Here is a 24,936-nt window from a genome sequence, read left to right as displayed (position 1 = left end):
GCCCGGTGGGCACGCGCCGCGCGCGGCCCCGCCCCGGTGCGGAAGATGGCGGCGGGAGCGCGCAGCGGGAGCACGGCGCTGCGGCGGCTGCGGGGCGGGGGCGCGGGCGCGGCCCCGCGGGGCGCGCGGTGAGTGGGGATGCCCGGGCGGGGACCCCTGATTTGGGGGGGTCTCATTCCCTCCTGAGAGCCCCCGCGACATCCCTGCATCCTTCATCCTCCTCCGGGCTCTGCGTCCACCCCGCTCCCCGCATCCTTCCCCCTGGACCCTACAGCTTCCATGGGCCCCGCATCCCTCCTGCTCCCTGCATCCCCCCGGGTGGAGTCCTCACCTCTGAGCCCTTGAGGCCCAGATCTCCCCCTCTCTTGGCATCACCCGCACCCCGCTCCCCTGAGCCTTCCATTTGCCCCTCGAACCCCGCATTAACCCCGGACCGGGACATTCGTATCCCCTCTTCTGAGACCCCTGATCCCCACCCTTGACCCCGCATCCCCCCGCTCCCCGCATCGCCCTGGGAGGGCTCCCCCGCTACCCTGGGCTTACTGATCCTCCCCCCTGGACCTCGCATCCTCCCCTGACTCCGGTCTCTGCATCTTCCCGTTGGGGACACCCACACCCCGCTACCCTGATCCTCCCCTGGACCACGCATCCCCTCCGGACCCCACATCCCCCCCGCTCCCCGTATTCCCTCGGGCGGGTACCCCGCACCCCCCGTCCCCGAGCGTCCCCCCAGACCCCGCACCCCCAGTCCCTGAGCCGCTCGAGCCCACCCCGGACCCCGCAACCCCGCACCCCGCCCCCCGAGCCCCCTGATCCCTCCCCGGACCCGGCGGGCGGCCCCCGCAGTGGCCCCACGGTCGTTGCCTCGCTGGGGACAAAGGTCTGGCCGCAGCTCGGACCCGGGGCCGAGAGGCCCCGTTCCCCACCCCCGCCACTGCCCTGCAGTAGAACCCGACCTTCTCCGGCCACCGGAGCTGGGGCTGATGGGGAACCCCGGCGGACAGGCTCGGGGGCTGCACCCATCGCTCCATGTCCCTTTGCCTGTGGAAGGGTCACCAGCACTGGAGCAGCCCCTGGGTAAAGAGGATCCGGTGGGAGATGCCCCCGTTGCTCCATGTGCCCTTTCCCCTGCCATGGAGGGGTCACTGTCCCTCCAGTGGCCGTCGGGGCTGAGTGGGCTCTCATGGGGTCTGCCCCCCTTGTCCCACACCCCTACACCAGTGTGTTTGCTCTGTTGGGCCAACAGCATGGCCAAAACCCCTCTGGATTCAGAGGGACAGACTGGAACTGGGGACAGAGCCCAGGTCTGGGACAGGGCTCCCAGTATGAACTGAGCAGAAGCCGATGCAGCCCTGGGGCTCTCTGGAAGCCGGCCAACGGAGGCAGCTGCCCGCAGGACTGGCAGTGAGACCTCTGGATCCCGATTCGCCATCCAGCCGGTCATTCCCGGTGTATTCCTGCCCTGCTGTCCTGCAGGGGCTACTCCAGGGATGCCGAGGGCAGCTGGTTCCGCTCCCTCTTCGTGCACAAGGTGGATCCACGCAAGGATGCACATTCCAACCTCCTCTCCAAGAAGGAGACCAGCAACCTCTACAAGATCCAGTGTGAGTGCTCCTGCCGGGAAGAAGGCGGGCACAGATGGGGTGCACCCCTCACTCACTGGGACCCCCATTCCCGGATCCTTCCCCTTCCTTCCCAGCTCCTCTCTCCTGTCCCTGCAGTTCACAATGTGAAGCCAGAATGCCTGGAAGCCTACAACAAGCTGACGTGAGCACACTGAGGAGGCTTCCCAGCATCCCAGCGGGATGTTGGGGTGCTGTTCTGGAGTGAGAGGGGTGGGAGGGCTTGTGCAGAGCTCCTGGGTGGATCTGTGTCCCTGTTCTGTGCCTCAGTTTCCTTCCCTGTGAAATGGATGCCTCTCCCAGGCTGCACCAGATCCTGTTTGGGCAAACCCTGGGAGGGCAGAGAGGGGCACTGGGCGGGTGCTGCCCCCCACCCCACTGCCCCACTCTGTGCCTCCACAGAGAGGAGGTACTGCCCAAGCTCCACTCAGACCCTGACTACCCCTGTGACCTGGTGGGCAACTGGAACACGTGGTACGGCGAGCAGGACCAGGCAGGTGAGGGCAGGTGGTTTCTCCTGGTGCCTCTGCTGCCAAAGGCGGAGATTTTGGTGGGATTTTGGGCTGCTTCTCCTCTTCCCACCCCAAAACTCTCTTTGCAGTGCACCTGTGGCGCTTCTCGGGCGGGTACCCGGCACTCATGGACTGCATGAGCAAGCTCAGGCAGAACAAGGTATCTGCAGGATGGGGGTGAGACCCCTGCACCCCACACCCCCGGCCCACATGGCCCCCACCTCGAACCCCCCGGCTGGGGCTGTCCCCAGGAGTACCTGGACTTCCGCAAGGAGAGGAGCCGGATGCTGCTGTCCCGCAGGAACCAGCTGCTCCTGGAATTCAGCTTCTGGAATGAGCCTCAGCCACGCCAGGGACCTAACATCTACGAGCTGAGGACCTACAAGCTGAAGGTGAGATTCAGCCTGTGCCTTGGGGGGGGTCTTCAGGCTGGTATACCCCAGTTTTGGGAGGCAGCCCCCCAGAATCCTCCTCCCTGGATGAGGAGATCCCAAGCTGAGCGAGCAGGGGTGTTCTGACTGATTTTCTTCTCCTGTTTCCAGCCAGGGACCATGATTGAGTGGGGCAACAACTGGTAAGCCACTGGTTTCCAAGCATGGAGGGATGCAAGGTGGGAAAAGCTCCCTCTGGAGGAGACCCCTGAGGCAGGCCCTCCATGCATCCCCTGCTCCTGCAGGGCTCGGGCTATCAAGTACCGCCAGGAGAACCAGGAGGCAGTCGGGGGGTTCTTCTCCCAGATCGGGGAGCTCTACGTGGTGCATCACCTCTGGGGTAAGGGGTGGCACCTCTGGGGGACCCCTGGCCTAGGGGCTGGGCTGGGGGGCTCAGGGTGCCAGCTGTGTCCTCTCCCCACAGCCTACAGGGATCTGCAGTCCCGGGAGGAGACGAGGAATGCGGCCTGGAGGAAGAGGGGCTGGGATGAGAATGTTTATTACACTGGTGAGGGGACCCCCACCTACTTTGGTGACCCCCTACCCATGCTGGGAGCCCCCTGCCCTGACCTGTCTCTCCTTTCCTTCCCCAGTCCCGCTGATCCGGACCATGGAATCACGGATAATGATTCCCCTGAAGATCTCCCCCCTGCAGTGATTTGGGGGGACCGTGCCAGGGGGGTCTCCCTGCACCCCCAGGGGCTCCCTGCCTGTGCCCTGGCCTTGCTGGGGAAGGGCTGGGGGTTTCTGCTCCTCCCAGCTCCCAGCTCTCTCCCCCACCCCATTTTGGGGTGCCCTGTAGGGGTTGAGAACAGGGAGGGGAAGGTGGGAGCCCCCCATCCTGTGGAGGTCCCCAGGATGGTGCTGCTGGGGTGGCTGAGCAGGCTGTGGAGGTGGGGGGGGGCTTAATTGCTCCTGATGAGCCCAGCGGGTGCCTTTGCTGCCAATTAAATATTTAATATGCTAAAACCTGGGCCCCTCTCAGGGTGGGGAGGGCAGTACTGGGATTGCTTGGTGTGACCCCCTAAGCTGGTGTCATCCAAGAGGCTGGCCTGCCCCACGTCGTGGATGCTTCCTGCACCAAAGGACCTCCACCCATGGGTGCTGTGATACACTGAGGAACCCCCCAAAACTCCAGTGTGCGCCCAGTGCCACTGGGGATCCCTTGCCAAACCCATGGATACCCCCAAGCACCATTGGGGACCCTATCCCATGTTCCCCTCAAGCTCAGGGATACACCCAGTACCACTGGACACCTCAAGCCAAGGCTCAGCCCAGCCCATGGATACCCCCCATGGCCATTGGGAACCTCATCCCAAGCCCCTGAAACCCCCTAATCTAAAGTGGACACCATCCCATGACCCTTCAGCCTATGGATGCTCCCAGTACCACTGGGGACCTCCTCCCATGCCTTTTTGAGCCCATGGATCTCCCCAGTGCCATTGGGGACCCCGTCCCAAGGCCCCAAAGCCCATGGATCCTCCCTCCATCATTAATGACTCCACCCTGTGCCCCTCCCAAGCCCCTGTGTGCCCCCCCCATCCCATTGGAGATCCCATCCCAAGCCCATGGGTACCCCCAGTGCCACCAGGGACCCAATGTCATGCCCCACCCCCCACCCCAGTGCCACTGGGGACCCCATCCCAAGCCCACAGACACTCATCATTGTTTCTGGGACCCCTATCCAAGCTCCCTGTAAGTGCCCTTCTGCACCAAGAATCACCGCAGTGTGGAGGTCTCACCCCCGAGCTCCTCTTTCCTCCACCCCCGGTTTTTTTTGTGAATTGGGCGGTGACCACGCCCCTTGGATAAACCACGCCCCGGTACCTGGAGCCACGCCCACCCGCCGAAGCCACGCCCCCAGCGCGCCTTGCGGGTCCTCCAGGCTGCCAGGTCCTCTAGGGGGCGCCTGTAGCAGTCGCAGCCTCTCGCCGTCGCTCCGCGCCGTCCTCTGCTGTTCCGTGACGTCACTTCCGGGAGGCGCGGAGGCGAGAGTGCAGTGAGTGAGGGGAGCGAAGCGGGACCCCGGCAGGGGGATGGAGGGGGCGGCCCTGGGCCCCTTGGACTGGGGAGGCTCTGGAGGACGGAAAGTCCATGGCCCGGTGTGCTAGGGGCTCTGTGGAAGTGGAGGGTGCTGGAGGGCTAGCGGAGCTCTGAGGCCTCGGGCCCGGTGTGCTTGGGTCTGGGAGGCTCTGAAGGAGCAGAGAGTCTCCAGCGTGAGGGTCTGGGGGGCTCTGAAGGAATGAAAGGTTCTGGGTCCGATGTGCTGGGTTCTGGGGGCTCTGGAGAGGTGGAGGGTCTCGGCTCTAGGGGAGCTCGGAGGAGCGGACACGGGGTGCGGAGCTGCGCGGATCTGGGGTGCTTTGGAGGAGAGAGGGCCCCGGATCTGTGGGTCTGGGGAGCTCTGGTGGGGCAGAAGCCACAATTCGGTGTGCTGGAGTCTGGGGGCTCGGGGGCAGTGGAGCCCCCGAGGGATTGAGCGCTCGGGCCCGGAGTCCCAAGGGAGCTCAGTGGCAGTGGGGGGTCCGGGGGGGCTCTGGTGGGGCAGAGATCCCGGGCCCGCTGTGCTGGTGGGGCTCACAGCCGGGCTGGGGGGCAGGTATGGGATGGAGGGAGGCACAGGGGACACTGCAGATCCCAGGCGAGGCTGGCGGGGATAACCCGGGAGAACTCCAGTCCAGTCAGGTTTGGCCCCCACAGACTCTCCCTGTGCCCCCTCCCCAGCCCTGCTGGCAGCGCCATGTCCTCCGAGTCCAGCAAGAAGAGGAAGCCCAAGGTGATCCGCACGGACGGGGTCCCAGCCGAGGGCAAACGGGGCAAGGGCGACACGGACCAGGTACAGACCTGCCCAGGGACCCTCCCACACCCCTCTGTGCTGGCCTGGCTTTCCCTGCTGGAAAACAATGCCCAGAGAAGCTGTGGCTGCCCCATCCTGACAGTGTCCAAGACCAGGTTGGATGGGGCTTGCAGAAAACTGGGATAGTGGAAGATGTCCCTGCCCATGGTACTGGATGGGCTTCAAAGTCCCTTCCCACCCAAACCATTCTGGAATTCCATGAATTGTGAGACCCAGTTCCCCCAGCTTCCAATGCCTCTTAAAATCCTGCTGTGAATTCCTAAACCTGCTTCCATCTCTTTCAGGAGACACAAACACTCCTCTGGAGAGTGAGCACAAAGCTGGAAGATCCCTCAGGGATTTGCATGGTGCCTTCAAACCCTCCCGTGAGCAGCAGGATAGTGTAGGATCAGCCAGAGTGGGAAGTGGGGTGGAGGAGGAAGAGGAATCACCTTTCTGGTCTATCCTCTGTGGTCATGTAGATCATGGAATATCCTGAGTTGGAAGAGATCCACAAGGATCCTCCAGTCCAACTTCTGGCCCTGCACAGGACACCCCAACGGTGTCTATTCAAATTTATAGCAATAAAAGCCTGAACTTGCCAAGTGTTTTAGTGACTGGTGGGTTTGGGATTGTTGGAACTGAATCCTCTCCCTGTGTAAAGCCATGGGATTCATGGACAGAGCCAGAAACGGCAGCTTGTTCCCCAGAGTCCTTTCCTGAGGGAGGGGTGAGCCATGGGAGGTGTTTTTGCCTTGGCAGGATGTCAGGTACTACAGCGAGGAGAGCGAGGTGGATCTGCGCGACCCCATCAAGGACTACGAGCTCTACAGGGAGACCTGCCAGGAGCTCCAGAGGCTCATGGCAGAGATCCAGGAGCTGAAGAGCCGGGGCATCAAGGAAAATGTGAGGAGGGGCCTTCATGTATGGTGTAACATGTCTGTCATTTGGTGTTTCCCCATTAATCCCAGAGGAAAGACAGAAAGAGCTGTGATGTGTCCTGGGCAGAGTCAGGGAAATGGAGCAGCCTCCTTTTCCCAGGCTGCTGGGGCAGGAATTGAGCCCCTGGAAATGGAACAGCTTCCCTTGTCCAAGGCTTATGAGGCAGGAATTGAGCTCTGGAAATGGAACAGCTTCCCTTGTCCTGGGCTGCTGGGGCAGGGAATTGAGCTCTGGAAGTAGAACAGCTTCCCTTGTCCTGGGCTGCTGGGGCAGGGAATTGAGATCTGGAAATGGAACAGCTTCCCTTGTCCCAGGCTCCTGAGGCAGGAATTGAGCTCTGGAAATGGAACAGCTTCCCTTGTCCCGGGCTGCTGAGGCAGGAATTGAGACCCTGGAATTGGAACAGCTTTCCTTGTCTTTGGCTCCTGAGACAGGGATTTAGCTCTAGAAATAGAATAGCCTCCCTTTGTCCTAGGCTCCTGTCCATCAGGTGCTTCAGGCTGAGCCATCTCTGTTCCTACTGCTGAGGAAAATGACTGGAGTAATTCTTTGAGGAGTCTGGATCCCCTCCCAGTTACTCCCAGCAGTGCCCTCAGAAGCCCCAGTGACATAAATGTAGCTTCATAGCAAAGTGTGGAGCCCCTTTCATGGCATGAATTACCTGCAAAGATGGTGCCAGCCATCCTTCCTGCTTCCAAACCCTCTCTTCCGCTCCTCAGGCCTCAGAGATCGACGAGCGGCGCGTCCAGAGCTGTGTCCACTTCATGACCCTGAAGAAGCTGAACCGCCTGGCTCACATCCGCCTGAAGAAGGGCAGGGACCAGACCCACGAGGTACCAGGAGGGGCTGGGAGTGAGGAATGCAGCTTGGGATTTAGAGGGGTCACAGATGGGGCAGGTCCTGCCTGTTCTGTGTGCGTGGTGTGAGGAGTTAGAGCTCAGCCAGGTTGTGGGGTTAGAGTTGAGGGTTTTTGGGAGGCTCTGATCCTGATGAACTCCTGCTGGGTGTGAAGGAGGAGGAACCATCTCTGCTTTTGTCTCAAGTCTAATGGGAGGTCAGAAACTCTGTTTCAAGGGTCTAGTGTTGTGCAGTTTTGTAAATGGGTGGGCAATTGGCCTGGAAGCTTCATATCCAGAGTTCTCAGAGAGGGGAAAATGAGCCCTGTCCTGTGCCTTGGCTTTGAAATGTGCAGGAAGGAGCAGGATCAGTCTCATGCCACAATCCTTTGCTTTTCCAGTCCTTAAAAATATCATTCTTTCCCCAAGAAATTGTTGCATACCCTAAAATCTGCTGTCCCAGTCTGCTGCAGTGACAGGGTGTTGGTGACTCAGGGTGTCGTTCCTTTTCTGGCCGTGTTTCAGGCAAAGCAGAAGGTCGATGCTTATCACCTGCAACTCCAGAACCTGCTCTATGAGGTGATGCACCTGCAGAAAGAGATCACCAAGTGCCTGGAGTTCAAGTGAGTGTGGCCAGGGAGCAGAGGAATCAGTGGTGTGTCTGGGATGGGTGGATGATTCCTGTGTGGATGTTCCTGTGGGAACTCTTCCCATGTTTCCTGAGTTCACTGGGGGAGTAGAGTGGGTGCTCCAGGTGCTGTGTAATCATGGAATGGTTCAGGTGGGAAAGGACCTTTAAAGCTCATCCACTGCCACCCCCTGCCATGGGCAGGGACACCTCCCACTGTCCCAGGCTGCTCCAAGCCCTGTCCAACCTGACCTTGGACACATTCAGGGATCCAGGGGCAGCCACAGCTTCTTTGGCACTCTATGCCTGGGCCTCCCCACCCTCCCAGGGAACAATTCCTTCCCAATATCCCATATAATCCTGCCATCTGTCCATTGGAAGCCATTCCTCTTGTCCTATCACTCCAAGCTTTTGTCCAAAGTAACTTTCCAGCTCTCCTGGAGCCCCTTTAGACACAGACAGTGGAGGAAAAAACAAGTTGACCTCACTGATTGTGGTGGCTTGGTAGCAGAGGGGAGTTGGGGCAGGGAGCACCAGTGGGGCACTCTCCTGTGGGACACGTTGAGCACTTCACATTTTTCCCTGGTCTGATCCATGTGTCCTGGCAGATCCAAACATGAGGAGATTGAGCTGGTGAGCCTGGAGGAGTTCTACAAAGAGGCCCCCCCTGAAATCAGCCGCCCTGCCATCACCCTGACAGAGCCCCACCAGCAGACCCTGGCCCGCCTGGACTGGGAGCTGGAGCAGCGCAAGAGGTGGGTCCGTGGTGTTCCCATTCCCTGGGCAGACATCTGCAGTTCTGGGTGTCCCCACTCCATCTTCCAGCTCCAGGAATCTGGGCAGACACCCAGAGCTGCTGGAAAGCAGATGTAGGGATGAAGGTTTTCACACCCTCTTGGATCAGTGTGGAACAGGCATTTATTGTGTGGCTGGGAGATTCCCTCTCTGCAGAGTTGGGCTTGCTGGGATCCTTGTTCCATAGGTCAGGGAATTCTCTGTCACTGCCTGATGATCCAAGGAGCAAAGGGAGCCCATCCTGGCAGGAGCTGCTGCCATTCCATGCCATGGTGTGGAGCTGGGACAGCCCCATGTCCTGCTGCTGGCGTCACTGCTGTCCCAGGGGTCAGTTTGCCCCATGGGAAAAGCAAACATGGCACAGCATTCCTGTGTTTGGGTAACAGTCAGGCAGTGTCCAAGAACACCTTCTGGAAAGATCAGTTGGAACATGCTGGTTAGTGCTGCCTGAGGGCAGAGCAGACAGTGAGAGGTACTGGGTGCCTCCAACCCTTCATTCTTCCCTTTTCCCAGATCCTTCCCCTAAAACCTGGCTGCTTTTGCCTGGTGGAAGGCACAGCCAGGATCCTCCAGCTGACTCTGCCTGTGGCGTAAGCAGAGGAGTGTTCAGTCTGCAGATCTCTGAGGGTTGTGCTTAAAAATGATGATTGCAAACCTCATGGAGACCTTCAGCTCACGTTAAATTGCTGAGAAGCCTTGGAGTTCCCAGTCTTCACTCTGTGGTGTCTGGATCCCTGTCCATCTCCCATCACTGCTGAGGTGGGATAGGGCCTTTTCAGCTGCTCAAGAGCAAATGCCAATAGTGCTTTGGGCATTTTCTGATGTTGTTTGGGCTGTTGACAGCCATCCATAATTTGTGTTGGTGTTTTTAGCTGTGCAACCCCATTGGATTGCCTTTGGATTCTTCCCCACCTTGTGTGAGATGCCTCTGGAGTGGTGTGCAGGGATTTCAGTAGCTCTCTTTTGGGAAGGTGTGTGAACAGTGGAGGCCAAAACTTGTGGAGGAACCTGCTGGGATGTGCATTGACCCCCACAAATGCAGTTTTGCTTGGAAACAGAATCCAGGTTCTGCCATGTCAGGCCTGTTGCCTCTTGGAGAACCCTTGTCCTGAGCAGGTCACTTCCATATCCTGCTTCCCTGCTCCTGCTTGGAAAGGGCTTGCAGCAATGAGATTTGGTGTGTTCTCCCTAAACACGAGTGGATCCAGGGCTTGGAGCATTGTGGTGGGCTTGCATTTTCTCTATTAACCCTTGACAGTGATGTGAAGTGACTCTGGGGGTATGAGGTACCAATCCTCTTAGGGAGCTTGGAGGGGTCCTGCTGGCAGCAGAGCCTGGTGTGGGAGCACATCTCCTGAGGGAACATCCAGTTGCTGCCCCTCCAGGGGGCACAGCACAAGGCTGAGCTTGCCCTTTTCCTTGTTTGTTTTCCATCTCCAATCAGTTCCTTCCTGCCTCCCCTTGTCCTTTGTGTTAGGAGTTCTGTGTTTGCCCCATATCTGAGCTCTTCTGGTTCCTTATGTCAGGGCAGGAATTCTGGGGCTCATCTTCCAGGTGGACCCCAGCAGATTTAGAACTGTGGTGCATGGCAGTGACAGAATTCCCACCCCTAGGCTGGCAGAGAAGTACAAAGAGTGTCTGACCAGCAAGGAGAAGATCCTGAAGGAGATTGAGGTGAAGAAGGAATATCTGAGCAGCCTCCAGCCTCGACTCAACAGCATCATGCAGGTACCTGAGCCCTGCAGGGGGTCACAGTCTGAGGGCAGCTCCTGGGCTGGTTTGGCTTTGGAGATGTTTCATTCCCACTCAGGGAGGGCAAGGGGAAGATCTGAGACCGCTCTGGAGTCTCCTTTTTTATTTATGCGGCAATTCCTGCAGAACTGCAGCTGCAGGAGCTGCTAAATGGGCCTTTCCCTGGAGAGCCCCACACAGTTCCAGCCCCCTGTGACTGCCTTGGGAGGGAAGAACAGGAGAAGGAACTGGGTTATTTCCAGATCCAAAACTTTCCCAGCAGAGGCAGCTGCCAGCCCTTCCCTGGGGCTCTCCATGTTTAACCCTGCACCACCACTGCTGTGCCAGCTTCATCTCCCGCTCTCTCGGGGCGAGGAGGACAAGCTGTTCCCTTCCTAGTGATGAAGGATCCCCCTGTCATTCCCCAGGCCTCCCTGCCTGTCCAGGAGTACCTGTTCATGCCCTTTGACCAGGCTCACAAGCAGTACGAGACCGCCCGGCACCTCCCGCCACCTCTCTACGTCCTCTTCGTCCAAGCCAGTGCCTACGGACAGGCCTGTGGTGAGCACTGGGGGATCGATGCCCCCACGGGTCAGATTTCACTCCTGCCTGCAGAAATCACCCCTTTTTGGGGGTCTTTCCCCGCTGTCTGCTCTGCTGTCAGATTCTGCTGAGCACAGAGCAGCGGGGTGGCCCCACGGCACAGTGAGGCAGCAGCATTTGAAACCTTGTTTGCTCAGCTTCCTCACTGGAAGAAGTGCTTGGGAAGCTCCCTTTCCACCCCTTCCCCCCTTCCCAAGGTCAGCAGGAATGTCCTTGCAGTCTGTGAGCTGGCTCAGTGCTGTCACAGCTTCCCCAGAGCTGTCACCCCCTGCCTTGTGCCACCTGTGGGTGGTGCAGACCCCAAGCTTCCCACAGCTCCCCTGGAAACCTTCATCCCCTCAGGCAGCTGTGTATTTTGAGGGGATTTCTGGAGCCTCCCTGAGTTGGGAGGGATTTCCTGGAAGAGATCAGGAATCCCACTGGCCTGTGCACACCTCCTGTGTGGTCAGGGCTGTAGTGTCACCTGTTCCTCTCAGTGCCAGAGGAGCATGGAAGGACACGGTGGCCACACCAGGTCCCTGCTGCATCTGCTGCCACTCCTCAGTCCCTGCTTGTCCCAACCAGACCCCAACCTCTCTTTGCTCTTAATAAAGATTTGGCCCTTATGGTTTCCAGGGAGAGTCCCTCAAAACCCAGTGTTTTCCATCCTCTGACTCCATCCTGCCCAGGAGATCCAGCCCAGTGATGGCCTCCCAGAACCTTCCAGACAGCTGTTCTTCCCACTGGCCTTTTGCTGGATCTTCCTTCACCATGAACCAGGAGCTTTTGGGGCAGGGCTGCTCCGCCTACTGCCTTTGCAGCAGGAGTGGGATTCCTAACTCAGTTTTCCTGTCTCCTCTGCAGATAAAAAGCTGGTGGTGGCCATTGAAGGGAGCGTGGAGGAAGCCAAAGCCCTTTATAAGCCACCTGAGGACTCGCAGGGTGAGTTGTGGTGTTGCCTGGGGACTTGTTCCTGTGTGTCTGCAGCTCCTGGAATCCTGCTTTTGTTGGGAGAGGGGTGTCAGGGGGAGCCACAGGCTTGGAAAAAGCTGGTGAGAGCTGAGCCCTGGGTGGTCCCTGCTGACTGACACCCCTCTCTCTGCACAGATGATGAGAGCGATTCCGATGCAGAGGAGGAGCAAACCACGGTAAGGGACAGCGCTGTCCCCCTCTGAGTCCTCTCCCAGCACTGCATTGGGGGAGGTACTGGGAGAGCTGGGGCTGGGAACTGCCTGTGCATGCTGTGAGTGTGTGTGGAAGTGCAGTGATGTCAAATCCTGACCTTTTTTGGGAGGAGGGAGTTGCCATTTCCAGTTGGTGTCCCAAATGCAGGAGCAAGCAGGGTACAACGCTGCTCCTCTCGTGTCCCATCCCGCCCTGCAGCTCTCCAGCTGGAGCTGCTCCACTTTGTATAAATAGCCTGAGGGCAGGGAACTGATGTCCAACAGGGAGGGATCTGTGTCCATCCTGTGCCAAAAGCATTCTCTGCACCAGGGCTGGTTCAGCACTCCTTGGAGGAAGTGTTTGTCCTACAGATAACTCCTGCTATATGCTGAGGAGAGGCTGGAGGTGCTGGTTGCTCCCAGAGCAAAGCCTAAAGGGACTCTGGGCCTCCACTCCCACCACCCAGCAGCAGAGCCAGGTGTATGGGGCTTTTCTGTGGGGAAGGGTAAAGGGAAGGGCCTCAGATGTCCAGTGAAGGGAACAGAGCTGGGGAAGGGGCTGGAGCCCCAGGAGAGGCTGAGGGAGCTGGAAAGGGACTCAGCCTGGAGAAAAGGAGGCTCAAGGGGAAAATTCTGGCTCTGCACAACTCCCTGACAGGAGGGGGGTCGGGCTCTGCTCCCAGGGAACAGGGACAGGAGGAGAGGAAAGAAGAGTTTGCCAGAGGAGGATATTGGGAAAATCCCTTCACAGAAAGGGCTGTCCAGCCCTGGCACAGCTGCCCAGGGCAGTGGGGGAGTCCCCATCCCTGGAGGGATGTAACAGCTGTGTGGTTGTGGCACTTGGGGACATGGGGCAGTAGTGACCTTGGCAGTACTGCAGGAGTGGTAGGACCTGATGCTCTCAGAGAGCTTTTCCAACCTAAAGGATTCACTGATTCTAGGTTCTGCCTCTTGCAGTGGGAAAGCTTTTGGACCAGCAGGTCCTTGGCTTTGTCTCCCAGGAGTGGAAACATTCCTTGGAGCTGAAGGAATGACAGGAACTGGAGCTGAGTTAGGGTTTCCTGCTCCTCTCCCTCTCCAGGGCAGCTGTGTGTTGGGGAATTGTGGAACTGGACTGGAGGGGAAGAGCTGTGGGCTGGGATGGTGTATGGGCTGCTGAGGAGCAGGAGAAGGCTCTGAGAGCTGTTTTGCCCCCCCAGAAGCGGCGCAGGCCCACCCTGGGCGTGCAGCTGGACGACAAGCGCAAGGAGATGCTGAAGCGACACCCCCTGTCCGTCACCCTCGACCTGAAGTGTAAAGGTGAGGGGCTCTGGGGTGTGACAGCAGCTCAGGGACTGACCTTGGGGGGAACTGGAAGTGTGGAAGCATTTCTCTGAGCTGGAGCAGGCACCAATGTCTCCTCTTCTGTGTGGGCAGATGACAACATGCTTCACCTGACCTTCCACTACCTGATGAACCTCAATGTCATGACAGTGAAAGCCAAGGTGACCACTGCTGTGGAGATGACCACGGCCATCAGTGCTGGGTAAGGAGAGCCTTGTGGGCAGCAAGCCTGTAGGTCATTGGACAGTGGCTCCCTGGGGTTTGGGAACCCTGCAGAGCCTGGAGGTCATTGGGCAGTGGCTCCCTGGGGTTTGGGAACCCTGCAGAGCCTGGAGGTCATTGGACAGTGGCTCCCTGGGGTTTGGGAACCCTGCAAGCCTGGAGATCATTGGGCAGTGACTCCCTGGGGTTTGGGAATCCTGCAGAGCCTGTAGGTCATTGGGCAGTGACTCCCTGGGGTTTGGGAGCTCTGAAGAGCCTGGAGCTCATCACACACTGATCCCATAGGATCCATGCAGCCTGGAGATCGTTGGGCAGTCACCCCTCTGCCCTGTGGGGTTTGGGAACCCTGCAGAGCCTGGAGCTCATCAGGCAGTGACTCCTTTGCCCCCATGGGTCCAGGAGCCCTGCACAGCCCAAGCACCTTCCTCCCCCTCACCTCTGCCATGACAAACCAGAGTCAGGGAGTTTGGGAACCTCTCAGCAGTGCCAGAGCTGTCAGGAACTGGGGGAAAGCCTCTCCTGCTGACACATTCAGCCTCCCTCTCACAGACAGAGCCTGGCAGCTCCCTCACCTGACTGCTCCTGAGGTCACCTTGTTCTGAGCTCCAGAGATGCAGCTGCCTCTCCCTGTGCTCCCCAGAGCCTGCTGGAGCCTGATTGGTGTGAGGAAAAGCTGAAGTGGCAGCTTTGGGAGCCTGCCCAGGGAGCTCCCAGCAGCTGCCAGGTCTCTGGTGGCTCTCCCTTGGGACAAGAGGTGCCTGAGGAAGAGGGAGGTGGGAGAGGCTGGTCTGGGCTTGCCTGGGAGCAAGTGCTGCCTCTCAGCCTGTCTCATCTGCAGCTTCCTCATCCTGTTGGGGTTCTCTTGTGCAGACACCCCAAACCCTCTGTGGCAGCAGCTGGAGATCCTGTGCAGGATGTTCCCTCCCTCCCTTGGCTGTGTTACTCCAAAGCAGGGAGGCTGTGCCTTGAACCAGACCCCAAATCCTACAGTTCATTGTGCTTGGTCAGTCGTGTGAGTACAGTCAGACATGAGGAATTTTCTGGCCCTGGAGGAAATAGCTTCCTGGAAGAGCAGGAGCTGGTGCCCTGTGTTCTCCTGCTTCCAGGCAGGGAGGAGACAGCTCTCCTTTTGGAGTGGAATTGGGGGAAAGTAATTCTGGTCTTGAACTCATGAAGCTCTTACTCCCCTTTCTCTGGGCTTGAAGCCTGTTCATGAATGAATGAAGAGCCCAGACTGCTGCTGACTGACCTCTCCTCTTTCTGCCAGGGACCTGCTCTCCCCAGACTCCCTCCTCAACTGCCTCTATCCAGGGGACCACGGCAGGAAAACGCCCAACCCGGCCAACCAGTTCCAGTTTGATAAAGTGGGGTGAGTGTCACCCACTCCATTACCATTAGTTCCTTGCTCCAAAGGCACAGCAAATCCTCCCTGGCTTGATATGACCCTTCCTCATTGTCCCCACAGCATCCTGACCCTGAGTGACTACGTGACAGAGCTGGGTCACCCCTACGTGTGGGTGCAGAAGCTTGGCGGCCTGCATTTCCCCAAGGATCAGCCTCAGGCATGGCACAAATCCCTCCCCTCTCCCCCACAACATTGTGCTGAGGTTTGAGGTTCTGTCCTGTCCCCCTGCTGGCACCAGCTGCTCCCAAACCATGGCTGGGACAGGCTGAACTGGGCTGGATCTGTGTGTGGGGTCACGCTGATGAATTTCATGTCACACACATGATAGTCTGAGCCCTTTTAGTGACACTGAATGATGAGTGCCTGTCCCTGTGGGCATGTAGCTCCTGGCCTGACATCCCTCCTGCCCCACATCCCTCCACAGCACACGGTGGCTGCTGACAATTCCCTGAGTGCCAGCCACATGGAGCTGACAGTGAAGCTGCTCCGGAGCCGCCTGCAGTCCCGCCTGGCCCTGCACAAGCAGTTTGCATCCCTCGGTGAGTGCTGAGCTCCCCACCCTTCCCTGGGAACAGGGGTGCAGTGGCAGGGTCCTCCCAACCTCCCTTCCCTTCCCTGGGGACAGGGGTGCAGTGGCAGGGTCCTGCCAACCTCCCTGCCCTTCTCTGGGGACAGGGGTGCAGTGGCAGGGTCCTCATGCAGGGAAGCATCTCTTCCCTGCTCAACCAAGCTCTGGGTGGCCATGGTCCTGAATCCCAGTTATTCCAAGCTGCTGCCCGTCTTCAGCCAGTGCCTGAACTGAGAGGGAGAGTGGAGCAGCAGCAATCACAGGAGAGGAGACATCAGCTAGCTGACTCACCTTTGATGGGTGGCAGTGCCACCTTCAGCCTTCTCAGTTGTTCCCTCAGCCCTTGGGAGTTGTAGGAATGAAGGAACTACCCTGTTTTGGGTGGCAGAGGAAGGTTCTGCCCCTTCCAGTGCCCAGCACCTCTTTGGGAATGGCCATGCCAGTGATGGGAAGTGATTTGGGATGTGGTGGGAGGTGAACTATGCACCATGCATGTTGTGTGCCTGTCAAGCAGCTCAGTGGGGCTGCAGGCCAAGGATCCTGTGGGATCACAGCCCAGGCCTCTACTGGGCACCTGATGGAGCTGCTGAAGGGAGCTCATCATCCCCAGTCCCACTTTGGTGTCCCCAGCTCTGCCCTGCTCAGGGCCCTGTCCTTGCTTTCAGAGCACGGTGTTGTGCCCGTGTCCAGCGAGTGCCAGCAACTCTTCCCGACCAAAATCGTCTCCCGCCTGGTGAAGTGGACTGCCATTCCCTATGAGGATTATGCTGTAAGTGCTGAGCACGAGGCTGATCCCTCCCTTCCAGCTCCCTTCTAGCTCCCACATGCTACTGGAGCCATCATTCCTCCTTCTCTCAGGAGCTGCCCTACACTAAGGATGTGATAGAGGCTGGCTTGGCTGAAGACACTCACCTCTACTACATGGCCCTGATAGAGAGGGGAACAGGTAGGCGCCTTTCTTTCCCTTGAGAATTCCCAATCCCCATCCCAGGGCAGCTTCTGGGAGTTTTCATGGATAATCCACCTGGCTGGATGCCCTGTGAGTGACACCTTTTCTCTGCTCAGCCAAGCTCCAGGCAGCAGTGGTGCTGAATCCTGGTTATTCCACACTGCCTCCTGTCTTCAGCCTGTGCCTGAACTGGAAGGGAGAGCGGAACAGCAGCAACGACGACAACATTCGGGTACTGTGGGGTGGGGACAGAGGGGACTGGATTTTTGGGGATGTCCCCAGCAGTTCTGTGTCTGTAACAAGGGAATGTTGGGGTGAGCTGGTGGCTGGACACTCCTGGGAATGCAGAGTAGAGGTCCAAGCCTGTGCCAACCTCATTGCTGTTTTCCAGGCCATGGAGAGTGAGGTCAATGTCTACTACAAGGAGCTGTGGGGACCCAAACCTGGCTACCAGCTCCTCACCAACCAGCTACAGCGCCTGTGCATGGTCCTGGACGTGTACCTGGAGACAGAGCCCCATGATCCCAGCGTGGAGGGGCCCAAGGAGTTCCCCCAGGAGAAGATGTGTCTGCGCCTGGTCAGGTGGGAGCTGGCTGGGACTCTCATGGCATTGCTGTTCCATGGAGCCAGCCTGGAAACCTGTCCTAGAGGGATCTGCCCCCACAGCTGGGCAGTAGCCCAGGAACTGGACAGTTTCTTGGGATGCTCCTGATCCCTCTGGGTCACAGCCTCTCCCTCTTCTCCTCTTCCAGGGGTCCCCTGCGCCTGAAACCCTTCAAGTTCAACTACCCCCAGGGGTTCTTCAGCCATCGCTGAGCAGCCCTGGGCATCATTCTGGGATGGGACTTGTTCACTCTGTGAGAGGAGTGACCCCATCCTGACATTTCTGCTAGTTTTACAATATTATATGTTTTGTTTGAAGGTTTTGTAGTCAAAGGGATTAAACTGAGCTAAAGAAAAAATGTGTGGGTGCTTTGTCTGTGCAGAGGGCTGGCATAGGGAACCTGTGAGGGCTGCAGCAAGCACTGTGTCCCATCCCTGGGCTTTTCCAGGGATGCTCCCTGCCTCCTGACTTCCCTCCCCACTGCAGGGTCTGGGGAGCTGAGATGGCTAAAAACTGAGGTGGTTAAAAATAGCCATTTTGCAGAGCCCGCACTGCAGCCCAGCCTGTCCTTGGTGGCTGGCTGCTATCCCACTTGGCACAATCCCTGCATCCTGGGGGGCTTCTCTGCTCCCTAGGCTTGGAGGGAAGCAGAGCAGGGTCCTGGGAGAAGCAGGATGAAGGTTGGGACATCCCAGCTTGGCATCAGAGAGTTGGGATGTGCCCCCTCCCTGGCAGCACTCTGTGTGGGGGTCCTAGACTGAGAGAGCTGGGGTTCCATGTCCTCTTCCAAGGTCACTGTCCCTCCTTCACCCCAGCCTCTCTGGGATGTGATTCTCCCCCAGGAGAGCTGACAGCCTCTCTCCTGCTCCCCCCAGCCCCTGCCCTCGGTGCAGTGCTGCAGTGTCAGGCTGTGCCGCAGCCCTTGGGTTAAACCAGGCTCTCCTAGTCCCTTGGCAGCCACACTTCAAAAAAAGAAGGAAGGGAAAAAACTGGAAACACTGAAATCCTTTGGAAATCATGGCAGGGCTGGCCCTGTTTTCATCCTGTCTGCCTGCTGTGGAGTGTTTCCCCTCTGGAAAGTCCCATGTCACCCACCCCAGCCCTGGGTGACAAATGCCAGCCCCGTGTTCCCACCTTCCTTCCCTGTCTTCTCCCCAGGACAAGGCAGCAGAGCCAAGGTGTCTCTGTAAGCACTTTTATTTGGTTATTGCACAGAAAGCAAAGATCAGTGGGCTGAGGTTCCTGGTGCACCGTGTGTGTCTGTGAGCATTCCAGCAGCTCCCAGCTTCTCCCACCTCTGCCCAGAGGGACTGTCACCCCCCAGGGCAGGGCAGGACCCCGCCAGCCCCCCCAAGCAGCTACAGCTCTGCATTGCACTCATCCATCCATTGCACATACATTAAATAAATGCACTTAGAGGAGAAGGGCAGTGGGGTTCCCCTGAGGGTCCCCCCTCTTCTCCTGGGTTATTCAAGTGTTTAAATGTGGCGCTCGGTAAATATCACGTTCTGCAAGGGAAGCAATTGCCCACCCGAGGGGCTCTCACGGGCCTATTGCTAAGGGAAAGCCTGGCCTGGGGGTCCCTGGGGTCCCACCCCGGGCCCAGCCGTCGGAGGGAGCGGAGCAGCTCCCGAGCCCGGAGCTGCCTTTGGCGCCCGGGACTCTCCCATCACTTCTTCCCTGGCTCTGGGGCTGTGCCCTCCTTGCTGGAGGGAGCCTCGACTTTGGGGGGTTCCTTACTGGCTTTGGGCTCATCTTTGGGTTTTGCTTTAGCTTTGGGTTCCTCCACTTTCTTGGGCTCCTCTGCCTTCTCCTTCTTGGGTTCCTCCACCTTTTCTTTCTTTGGCTCCTCTGGTTTTTCTTTCTTGGGCTCCTCTGCCTTTTCCTTCTTGGGCTCTTCCACCTTTTCCTTCTTGGGCTCCTCTGCTTTCTCCTTCTTGGGCTCTTCCGCCTTTTCCTTCTTGGGCTCCCCTGCCTTCTCCTCAGCCTTTGGCTTCTCAGCCTCTTTGGTGGCCGCTTTGCTGACCTCCTGAGGTTTTGCTGGAGCTTCCTCAGCTTTTCCTTCTTCAGCAGGTTTGGGGCTTGGCTTGGTCTCTTTGGCCTGTGGAGCTGGAGGCTCTGGCACAGCAACCACCTTCTCTTTGGGCTTCTCCTCTGTCTTGGCTGGGACATCCTTCTTGGGAGCTTCCTCCTTCTTACCCTCCTCAGGCTTGGAGGGAGCCTTCACCTCCTTGGGCTGCTCCTCCTTGGCCTTTGGCTCTTTGGCTGGGGCCACTTCTTTCTGTGGAGACTTGGCCTCCTCCTTCACGGGAGATTTCACTTTCTCTGGGGACTTCACAACTGGGGGCTTGGCCTCCTCCTTTGAGGGGCTTGGGGGCTTCTCTGGGGATTTGACAGATGGGGGTTTGGCTTCCTCCTTTGAGGGAGTTGCAGGTGGCTCTGGGGACTTCACAGCTGGGCTCTTGGCCTCTTTAGAGGGGGCTGGGGGTTTCTCCGGGGACTTGACAGTCGGGGTCTTGGCCTCCTCTTTTGGGGGGGCTGTGGGTTTCTCTGGGGATTTCACTGTTGGGGTCTTGGCCTCATCCTTTGAGGGAGGTGTGGGTTTCTCTGGGGATTTTACTGTCGGGGTCTTGGCCTCCTCTTTTGAGGGTGTTGGTGGCTTTTCAGGGGATTTGACAGCTGGAGTCTTGGCTTCCTCCTTAGAGGGCGTTGGGGCTTTCTCTGGGGACTTCACAGCTGGGCTCTTGGCCTCCTCCTTTGAGGGGGTTGCAGGTTTTTCTGGGGATTTCACAACTGGGGTCTTGGCCCCCTCCTTTGAGGGGGTCGGGGACTTTTCAGGGGACTTGACTGCTGGGCTCTTGGCCTCCTCCTTGGAGGGGGACTCAGGTTTCTCTGGGGACTTGGCCTCCTCCTTGGAGGGGGACTCAGGTTTCTCTGGGGACTTGGCTTCCTCCTTTGCAGGAGACTTGGCCTTTTCTTCACCCTCTTCTTCAGCTTTCTCCTCTTCTTTTTCCTCCCCCTCCTCTTCCTTCTCTTCAACTTTTTCCTCTTCTGTCTCTTTCTCAGCCTCCTCCTCTTCTGTGACCTCCTCGGTCACCTGGATTTCCTCCGTCTGCTCCTCCACAATCACTGTCTCCTTCTCTGATTTTTCCACCACCTTGATCTTCTCCTCACTCTTCACCTTGATGCTGGTGCTGATGCTGGGAGGCTTGGGGACCACCTCGGGGTAGGAGAGCATCCCAATGCCAGTCTCGAGCCGATATTCCTCCCCTTCCAGGAGCTTTCTGCCAGGGAGAGACCAGAGCATTGCTCAGTGATGTCTTCTCATCTCCTCCTGTCACCAGGAGCTTACAGCAATGTTCTGCAGCTCCACCTCCCTCCCTGCCCCATCCTGGATGATCCTCCTGCTCCTGTGGCCTGGCATGAGCAGGTTTCCTTGCCCTTCCCTCCATACACCACTGGGTCACCCAGCTGGACATTGCCCACCATGGCTTTGGAGGATGGATGATTTGCTCACCAAAAAGAGCCCAGGTGTTAGCAAGGGACCTTGAACAGACCTGGCTGAGACCCCCCCACACCTTCCCCTGCTCCCCCTGTACCTGTAGGCAGCAATTTCGATGTCCAAGGCCATTTTGACATTGAGCAGATCCTGGTACTCCCGGAGCTGAGCTGCCATCTCCCATTTGGTGTTCCTCAGCTCACTGTCAAGCTGCTGGATGGTTTCCTGTCGGCAGACAGAGCAATAATAGTGGGGGGACACATGGAACAGTCCCCAGGAGCAGGGGGACACAAAAGTACCCCTAAACTGTCCCTTGTTCTCCAGCACCAGGGTGTCCTCAGAGGAGTCTGCAGCCACCTCCTCCTGCAGACACACAGGGAAGGGGACACAGCCAGGGCTGGTCCCAGGGTGTCCAGTTGCCTTGGGGGCCCTGACAGGAGCCCTGCTTGCCCTGAGCAAGGACCTGTACTCCAGCTGAGCCCCTGGCCAGCTCCCAGCACTCTCTCCAGCAGGGATAAGCTGTGGGAATGCTTCTAGGACTTGGATGAGTCTAATGGCAACTGAACTCCAGCTGGAGGCTGATGGGGCACCATCCTGGGGACAGCACTTCATTCCAAGGCCACCAAGGCAGTCCTCACTTCTCAGATCTGGGGATCAGGATGTGCCCCAAACCCTGGACACATTTCCATGGTGTTTGTGACCATCCTCACAGCCAGCTCAGTGGCAGGCAGAGCCATGGGGCAGCTCCAGGGGTGCTGAGGGACACAACAGCCCGGACACCACCTCAGACTCTGGCTTCCTGATCCTTGTGGGCTCAGGAAGGCCAGTTCTGACTCAGCCCCGAGCATTTGCCACAACTCCTTCACATCCCTGAAGCCAAAATGCCAGTGCTGCTCCTCCCCAGCAGCTGGATGGTCCCTCCCCAGCCTGGGCCGCTGCCCACTGCACCACGGTACCTGGTAGGACAGGACATCTGCATGATGGCGCTCCTCCGAGTCCTGCCTCTGCCTCTCCAGCGACTCCTGGGTCCCTTTGAGGGCTTCCAGCTCGGTGGTCTTGGCCTGGAGCTGCCGGCGGTACTCGGAGATCTCCTCCTGGGCCAAGCGCATGGCATCCGTGTTCACCTTGGCCACCTCCGAGAGCTTGTCCAGCCTCACTGCAAAGGAAAAGGGAAGCTGCAGGGCGGGAGCGAAGGAGGCTGCAGCCTCCCCTCCTTGGGGAAACTCAAACTTGTCCATGCCACACATCCCTGTCCTCTGCAGAGGACATCCCAGGCTCCCTGAGCACTCTGCCTTCCCCACCCTTCGCTCCATCTCTGCCGGGAAGTGAAGGAGGACGGGCAAGAGCTCGGGGATGTTTCTGCCATCCTGGACATCCCAGTGCAGATCCTCGCTGCAGCCCCCGCTTCCCCTTCAGCTACGGCGCTGCCCCACGGCGCTGCCCCTCCCGCCGCATCCCAGACACGCCAACCCTGCCCCAAGGCGGGGGGGTTTTGCCGCAGCGCCCTGCGGACACCCCAGCGGACGAGGGGGGCTCAGAATGAGGGGACAGGAATGGAGAACAGCGATGCTGCGGCTCCCGGGGCAGCCCCCGCCCCGCGGGACGGGCTCTCCTGGGTCGGCGCTGCTGCTGCCCGCGGTGCTGAACCGCCGCTGTCCGCGGTGCTGGACCCGCCCTGGGCGCTCGGGGTGCTCAGTCTGGGGTGCGACCCCACCCCGCGTCCCTCCGGACTGTAATATCCCCCCTCATCCCCAAGAAGGGCCACTCCCTGTCCTCCCCCCCCGCGTCAGGGATGCGGTCCCGCCCCCCTCCCCCCAGTACTGCAAACACCCCTGGCCTCGCCCCGGCTGAGGGGACCAGCACAACGCCCTGGAACATCGACCCCAAAAACTCGCGGGGTGCCGGGACAGCGATCCCGGAACCCTCCTCGAAACTCACTGCGGGGCAGAGGGGGGGTCGGGCAGCTCACCTCCAGGCACTGGAGGTCTGGTGGCAGGGACAGGGTCACCCTGAAGCCTTCCCAGGACACTGGGTATACGAGAGGTCCCTGCACACTCCTAGGGTGGGGTGACACCTATAGATCTATACATATATTTATATACATGTTGGGGGGCTCCCTGCACCCTCCTGGGATGGCGGTATCCCAACACCCTCCACAAGTACAGCAGGGGTGGGTTGGGTCTTTGCATCTCCCGGGCTGGGGTCACCCTAACATGATATAGAGAGTGGGGGGTCCTCGCATCCCTCGGAACTCCCTCGCTCCCTCTGCTCCAGCCCCCTCCCGGAGCGCGGCAGCCCAGGGTGTCCCCGGGGAGATCCGGGGATGCTGCCGGCGCGTTTGGCGGCCACACCCTCACACTCACCGCGGAACCACTCCTCGGCCTGCAGGGTGCTGCGGGCCGCCGTGCCCTCCAGCTGCGCGCGCAGGTCGCGCAGCGCGGCGGTGACGCCGGGGCGCAGGGACGCGGGGGGCTCCACGGGCAGCTCGGGGCGCGCCCCGCGCAGCAGCGCTCCCACCTCGGCGCGGTGCTGCCTCCGCAGCTGCTCCGCCTCCTCCCGCAGCGCCCGGGCTCGCTCCTCCAGCGGCGCCCGCGCCCGCTCCTCCTGCGCCGAGCGCTGCGCCAGCCCGCGGGCCGCCGCCTCCAGCTCCGAGCGCTGCCGAGCCTCGTCCTCCAGCCTTCCCCGCAGCGCTGCCACGTCCTCGGCCAGGCGCGCCCGCTCCAGCCGCAGCTGCCCCTTCTCGGCGCCCAGGCGCAGCACGGTGCCCCGCATGTCCCGCAGCTCCCGCGCGTACAGCTCGCCCATGGCCGAGCGCCCCGCCTGCTGCTGCCGCAGCGCCGCCGCCTCGGCCGCCAGCGCCCGGTTCTGCTGCTCCAGCGCCCGCACCCGCTCGATGTAGCCGGCGAAGCGGTCGTTCAGCACCTGCAGCAGCTCCTTCTCGTTGCGAGCCCGCGGTTCGCCGTTCAGCGAGTCCAGGCTCTCGGTGGAGGACGCGGCAGCGCTGCCGCCGCCGCCCCCCGCGCCCCGTGCCCGTCCGACCACCGGGGCTGGCCACGAGTAGAAGCCGCTGGAGGCGGCGGAGCGCGGGGGAGCGCGGCCCGGTTCCTTGCGGAGCCCCCCCGGGGGGCCCAGCAGCGTCTCCAGCATCAGGCTCATGGTGACCCCCGCCCTCGCTGCGGCACCGGCGCGGCCGCTCGCTTTATAGCGCTCGGGGCGGCCGCTCCGCCCCGCCACCGGCAGCGGGGGTGGGCACCGGCACCGGCACCTGCACCGCCCCGCGCCGCCGCCGCAGCCCCGCGGGTGGGGGGACCCCGGTGCCACGCCCTGAGGAGCGGGAGCCGCACCAGAAAGGAGCGGATTCCCCCTGGCAGGAGAACAGGACTCCGGGGCACCGCGGGACCCCGGGAGGGGAGTGGAGAGCTCCCGAGGGGAGCACGGACAGATAACGGGACCCCCGGGAACAGACACTGGGACCCCCGGGAAGGGAGGACCGTGCTCCTCAAGGGAGAACACATCCCCCGGGCAGGGAGCAGGACCTCTGGGAACACAGAATTGGAGCCCCGGGAAAGGAGCGAGGACGTCCCAGGACAAAGGGAGGACCCCGTGGGAAACGGAGAGCCCCTGAAACGAGTATGGACCCTCCGAGCAGAGAGGGGGGCAAGAGGAATAGAGGGTGGGACCCTCAGAAATGAGGATGGGACCCCCGAGGACAGGGCGAGGAAAGGGTGTGGGGAGCCCCCTGATGTGATCGTGAATCCCCTGGGCAGAGAGAGGAACACCTGGGAAGAGAGTAGGAATCCCCAAGAGTACAGAGGGGGACCCTGGGAAGGGAGCTGGGACCACCCAGTAGAGAGCAGGTCTCCACCCCGGTGTGAAGGAGAAAGGGGAGACCCTCGGGTGGCACAGACTCCCCCTCCAAGGGTGGGATGTCAGGACAGCGACCCTCGGGTGGGGCCCTCACTTCATGTCCTCCCGGAGCCTGGCAGTGAGTGGGGCTGGGGGGTGGGTGCCAAGAGCGTCCCCTGGGGGGTCCCCTGCGGGATGCTGGGGGGCTCCAGGCACGGAGGGGATGGGAGGGCCAGGTCTGCCATCCCAACTGGAGACAGGGATGGAGTGGGGAGATGTGACCCCCCCAAAACCTGCCCTTGGGACCTGGGCATGCACGGACCACCCAGCCAATCAGCACTCGGGAACCATCCGACCAATCAGCCCTGCCAGTCAGCCCATATAGATCAGTGGCCAATCAGCAGTCACAACCACCCAGCCAATCAGCACACACAGAGCGCAA

The 24,936-nt window shown here is 59.9% G+C and overlaps 3 protein-coding genes across 9 annotated transcripts; 2 read left to right on the top strand and 1 right to left on the bottom strand.

The window, feature by feature from the left end:
* Positions 1-45: 45 nt before the first annotated feature.
* Positions 46-3,490, top strand: NIPSNAP1 (nipsnap homolog 1). Of its 2 annotated transcripts, XM_033075598.2 has the most exons (10): positions 46-128; positions 1,477-1,604; positions 1,722-1,767; positions 2,025-2,119; positions 2,224-2,294; positions 2,386-2,526; positions 2,677-2,708; positions 2,811-2,905; positions 2,990-3,073; positions 3,159-3,482. In XM_033075598.2, the coding sequence occupies exons 1-10, from the start codon at positions 46-48 to the stop codon at positions 3,221-3,223; spliced, it is 840 nt and encodes a 279-aa protein (XP_032931489.2). In that variant the 3' UTR covers positions 3,224-3,482. The 2 variants fall into 2 exon arrangements, with proteins under 2 accessions (XP_032931489.2, XP_042635758.1); XM_042779824.1 differs by lacking the exons at positions 46-128; positions 1,722-1,767 and having other exon boundaries at positions 853-1,604; positions 3,159-3,490.
* Positions 3,491-3,574: 84 nt separating this feature from the next.
* On the top strand, positions 3,575-17,525 carry THOC5 (THO complex 5). 6 transcript variants are annotated; one of them, XM_033075593.2, is made up of 21 exons: positions 3,575-4,564; positions 5,290-5,341; positions 5,707-5,787; positions 6,164-6,307; positions 7,063-7,176; positions 7,705-7,802; positions 8,416-8,562; positions 10,216-10,330; positions 10,762-10,894; positions 11,780-11,857; positions 12,023-12,063; positions 13,278-13,377; positions 13,495-13,603; positions 14,891-14,992; positions 15,089-15,185; positions 15,453-15,567; positions 16,262-16,365; positions 16,455-16,542; positions 16,662-16,777; positions 16,937-17,127; positions 17,298-17,525. In XM_033075593.2, exons 1-21 carry the CDS (start codon positions 4,134-4,136, stop codon positions 17,359-17,361), a joined length of 2,520 nt encoding a protein of 839 aa, XP_032931484.1. In that variant the 5' UTR covers positions 3,575-4,133; the 3' UTR covers positions 17,362-17,525. The 6 variants fall into 6 exon arrangements, with proteins under 6 accessions (XP_032931484.1, XP_032931483.1, XP_032931486.1 ...); XM_033075592.2 differs by having other exon boundaries at positions 5,290-5,401; XM_033075596.2 differs by lacking the exon at positions 3,575-4,564 and adding an exon at positions 4,600-4,667 and having other exon boundaries at positions 5,290-5,401.
* An 805-nt stretch (positions 17,526-18,330) lies between these two features.
* On the bottom strand, positions 18,331-23,826 carry NEFH (neurofilament heavy chain). Its single transcript, XM_033075591.2, has 4 exons — positions 23,012-23,826; positions 21,605-21,804; positions 20,749-20,873; positions 18,331-20,433 (listed from the first exon to the last, which is right to left on the bottom strand). Exons 1-4 carry the CDS (start codon positions 23,802-23,804, stop codon positions 18,819-18,821), a joined length of 2,733 nt encoding a protein of 910 aa, XP_032931482.1. The 5' UTR covers positions 23,805-23,826; the 3' UTR covers positions 18,331-18,818.
* Positions 23,827-24,936: the final 1,110 nt, after the last annotated feature.

The sequence above is a fragment of the Catharus ustulatus genome, chromosome 18 (genome assembly GCF_009819885.2).
Source record: "Catharus ustulatus isolate bCatUst1 chromosome 18, bCatUst1.pri.v2, whole genome shotgun sequence".
NCBI classification, from domain to species: Eukaryota; Metazoa; Chordata; class Aves; order Passeriformes; family Turdidae; genus Catharus; species Catharus ustulatus.
This window is presented reverse-complemented; position numbering and strand designations above follow the sequence as displayed.